At 47.3% G+C, this 3,695-nt stretch overlaps 1 protein-coding gene across 1 annotated transcript; it reads left to right on the forward strand.

Annotated features, from left to right (window-relative positions):
* Nucleotides 1-2,171: 2,171 nt before the first annotated feature.
* Nucleotides 2,172-3,308, forward strand: KCNJ10 (potassium inwardly rectifying channel subfamily J member 10). The gene has a single exon (XM_061606000.1). The coding sequence runs from the start codon at nt 2,172-2,174 to the stop codon at nt 3,306-3,308; it is 1,137 nt and encodes a 378-aa protein (XP_061461984.1).
* The last annotated feature ends 387 nt before the right edge of the window (nt 3,309-3,695 follow it).

Raw genomic sequence — 3,695 nt, forward strand, 5'->3', positions numbered from 1 at the left:
ATTGCTAATCTGAGATGTGGACAAATCTGCAGTACTGTAAACAGTTCCTGTTGCTCCCTCTTTTGAAAAAAGAAGTGATCATAGAACTGGAATAAAGTGCAGAAAAGGGCGAACCCAGAAGGAACAGTTTGGGGAACCTTCCCTGTTATGAAAAGCATCAAGGTTTGGGGCTTTCTCATGTAGGAAGAAAATCAGAAGCTGACTGGCTTATAGAATTATTAATCGCATGAAGATATCATTTTTTCCTCCCTCCCTCACATAACACTAGAACACGGGGGGGGGCTTAATGACATGAAGTTTGGCAGTAGTTTCAGGGCAGACAAAAGAAAGTGCTTCTTCATACAGCTGAAGTATGAAACGCGCTCCCACAAGAGGCAGTCATCACTGCCAACTTGGATGGCTTTAAAAGGGGATTAGATGGATTCATGGAGGATAACAGGATCAAAGGATGCTAGCCACGATGGCTATGCTCTGCCTCTACAATTCGAGGCAGTATGCTTCTGAATACCAGCTGCTGGAAACCGCAGGAGGGGATAGAGTGCTCTTTGCACTCCAGTCCTGCTTGCAGGCTTCCCATGGGCATCTGGTTGGTCACTGTGAGAACAACATATGCTGGACTAGATGGGCTTCCTTCAGCCTGAACCAGCAGCCAGGCTCTTCTGGTGTTCTTAAGCAGATTGCTGGACTAAGGTGAAGAGAGAGGAGACCTCAAAGATCATTTGGCTCGACGTGTTTCTCAAGCCCTGCTGCCCTTCTTCAGGTTGATCACCCTAAATCAGCAGCCAGGGGAGTGTCATTATGCAACCAGAGTCTGCAGAACCTTGCCCGGAGGAAAGGTTGGAAGGGGGGGGCTTTAAAAAGGCACGTGCTCCACCCAGAAGGTACACAACACACCTTGGCTTGTGGTCTGTTTGTTGTATAAGGCCTGCAGGCTCAACTTTGCAACTTCATCATACTTGGTGTTATGGGGACACCTGGTGGATCAAAGGGCTGATGCGGTTGTGACACTAGTTTTAAATGCAACAAAATACTTCTGCCAGGATTGGGGAACCCCTGTGGCCGCCTCCAGACGTTGCTGACTGAACGCCACTTCTCATCAGCCCAGCTGCCAGCGTTGGCCATTTTCAGGGGTGATAGGAGTTGGAGCCCAACATCTCTAGGGCCACAGATGTTCCCTGCTCTAAAGAGCTCATCATGACATACGTGGTCCTTCCTTCCCATTTTATCTGCACAACAACCCTGTGAGGGAGGTTAGGCTGGGAATGACTGGCCCAAGACATCCTAGTGAACTTCACGGCTGAGTGATGATTTGAATCTAGGTGTGCCCATAGCACTCTGAGCACGACACCATACTGGTTCTGTAAGAGACATTAAGGATAAGGGGTGTGTGTGTGTGTGTCGGAGAGAGAGAGAGAGAGAGAGAGAGGATCTCCTCTGGATTGGGATCCATTTCTTGTCCTGACTCCTGGAATTGAAGAGCCTAGTTTTAAAAGTTTTCAATTGGATGGCAGTTGGAATCCCATAAGATCTGGAGAGCACTAGGTTACAGGAGGCTGGCCTGGTTTATCCCTAAGAGATAACTGAAAGAGATTTTTCCTATCCAGAGATGAAGGACAGTCACCTTTTGAGCATCCTGGGTTTTAATAATCAGTCCACCTAATATTATTTATTTATTACATTTATATCCTGTTGTTCCTCCCGATGGAGCCCAGGACAGAAAACAAAAAAAATTAACAACCACAAAAAAAAAGCATTCTAAAAACAATCGCAGATAAAAGCTTTCTTCTGTTAAGTGATATCCAAGTTGCCTGGAAGAATCTCCTTCAGCCATCAAATGCCAGGGTAAAAAGGAATGTTTTCAAATTCCTCCTAAAAAATAATGTTGGAGACGAACACACCTCACTGGGGAGGGCATTCCACAAATGAAGAGCCACCAGTGAAAAGGTCCTACTTTGCAATAATAATAATAATAATAATAATTAATAATAATAATAGTAATAATAATAATAATAAATACTTTGCAAGTCTGTAAGGATTTTGGTTTCTGGTTAATACTAATTCCACACGGCTGATAATGTGTCAACAAACATAGTTTATTCCTTGTTAGCTTTCCATCTAACCCTCTCCTCTTTCCTTTTGGCCTCTTCCTTTCTCCACTGGCCACCATCCAGATGACCTCTGCAACCAAGGTGTATTATAGCCAGACGACGCAGACTGACAGCCGCCCCTTGATTGGCTCCACCCTGCGTAAGAGGCGGGTAATGACAAAGGATGGGCGGAGCAACGTCCGTATGGAGCACATCGCTGACAAGAGGTTCCTCTACCTGAAGGATTTGTGGACGACCTTCATTGACATGCAATGGCGCTACAAGCTGATTCTCTTCTCTGCTTCATTTGCTGGGACTTGGTTCATCTTTGGTGTGATTTGGTATCTGGTGGCCATGCTGCACGGGGACCTGCTAGAATTTGACCCTCCTGCCAACCACACGCCGTGCGTCATGCAAGTCCACACGCTCACCGGGGCTTTTCTCTTCTCCCTGGAGTCCCAGACCACCATTGGCTATGGCTTCCGCTACATCAGTGAGGAGTGCCCGTTGGCCATCATCTTGCTCATTAGCCAGCTGGTCCTTACCACGATCATGGAGATCTTCATCACTGGTACGTTCTTGGCCAAAATTGCCCGTCCCAAAAAGAGGGCAGAGACCATCAAGTTTAGCCAGAATGCTGTGGTGGCACAGCACGATGGCAAGACCTGCTTGATGATCCGAGTGGCCAACATGCGCAAAAGTCTACTCATTGGCTGCCAGGTGACTGGCAAACTCCTCCAGACCTACCTCACCAAGGAAGGTGAGAACATCCGACTCAACCAGGTCAACGTGGATTTCCAGGTGGACACTTCTTCGGATAGCCCCTTCCTCATATTGCCTCTCACGTTCTACCACGTGGTGAATGAAAACAGCCCCTTTCGGGACCTGGCCTTGCGCACGGGAGAAGGAGACTTTGAGCTTGTGGTCATTCTCAGTGGCACCGTGGAATCCACCAGTGCGACGTGCCAAGTGCGGACCTCCTATCTACCCGAGGAGATCCTTTGGGGCTATGAGTTTAGCCCTGTCATTTCACTCTCAGCCAGCGGGAAGTACGTCGCTGATTTCAGCCTGTTTGAACAGGTGGTAAAAGCGTCGCCTCCTTGCTGCCTGCACGAGACTGTGCGGTTTGGAGACCCTGAGAAGCTGAAGCTAGAGGAATCCTTCCGGGAGAAAGCAGAGAGGGAAGGCACCCCCTTGAGTGTCCGCATCAGCAACGTTTGATTCCTCTGAGGACTTGTGAGGCCAACAAAGTTGCAGGAGTCTTAGGCTCAGTGTCGTCATTAGTCATTCCATGCTGCCTTCATTCCCTTCCCTGGTTGCATTTCTCTTCTTTCCTGATACCCTCTCAAGCTACAGATTGAGCAATCTGTTCTTCTGTTTAGGAATCTATTAAGAGAATGCAACGTTAGCTTCCCTCTCGACACAGCAGCTCTCAGTCTACACCAGAATTAAAGTTCTCCTCAACGAACAACAACTGATGTATGTATTTTTCATCCTGTTCTTTTTTAAAAATACAAATAAAGGTGGACTCATTGTTCAGGAACTGCCAGATGGCAACTAGGAGGCAACTGAATATAGACCACCAGAAATACATCTTTCCAAGATAAA

The sequence above is a fragment of the Rhineura floridana genome, chromosome 22 (assembly GCF_030035675.1).
Source record: "Rhineura floridana isolate rRhiFlo1 chromosome 22, rRhiFlo1.hap2, whole genome shotgun sequence".
NCBI lineage: Eukaryota > Metazoa > Chordata > Lepidosauria > Squamata > Rhineuridae > Rhineura > Rhineura floridana.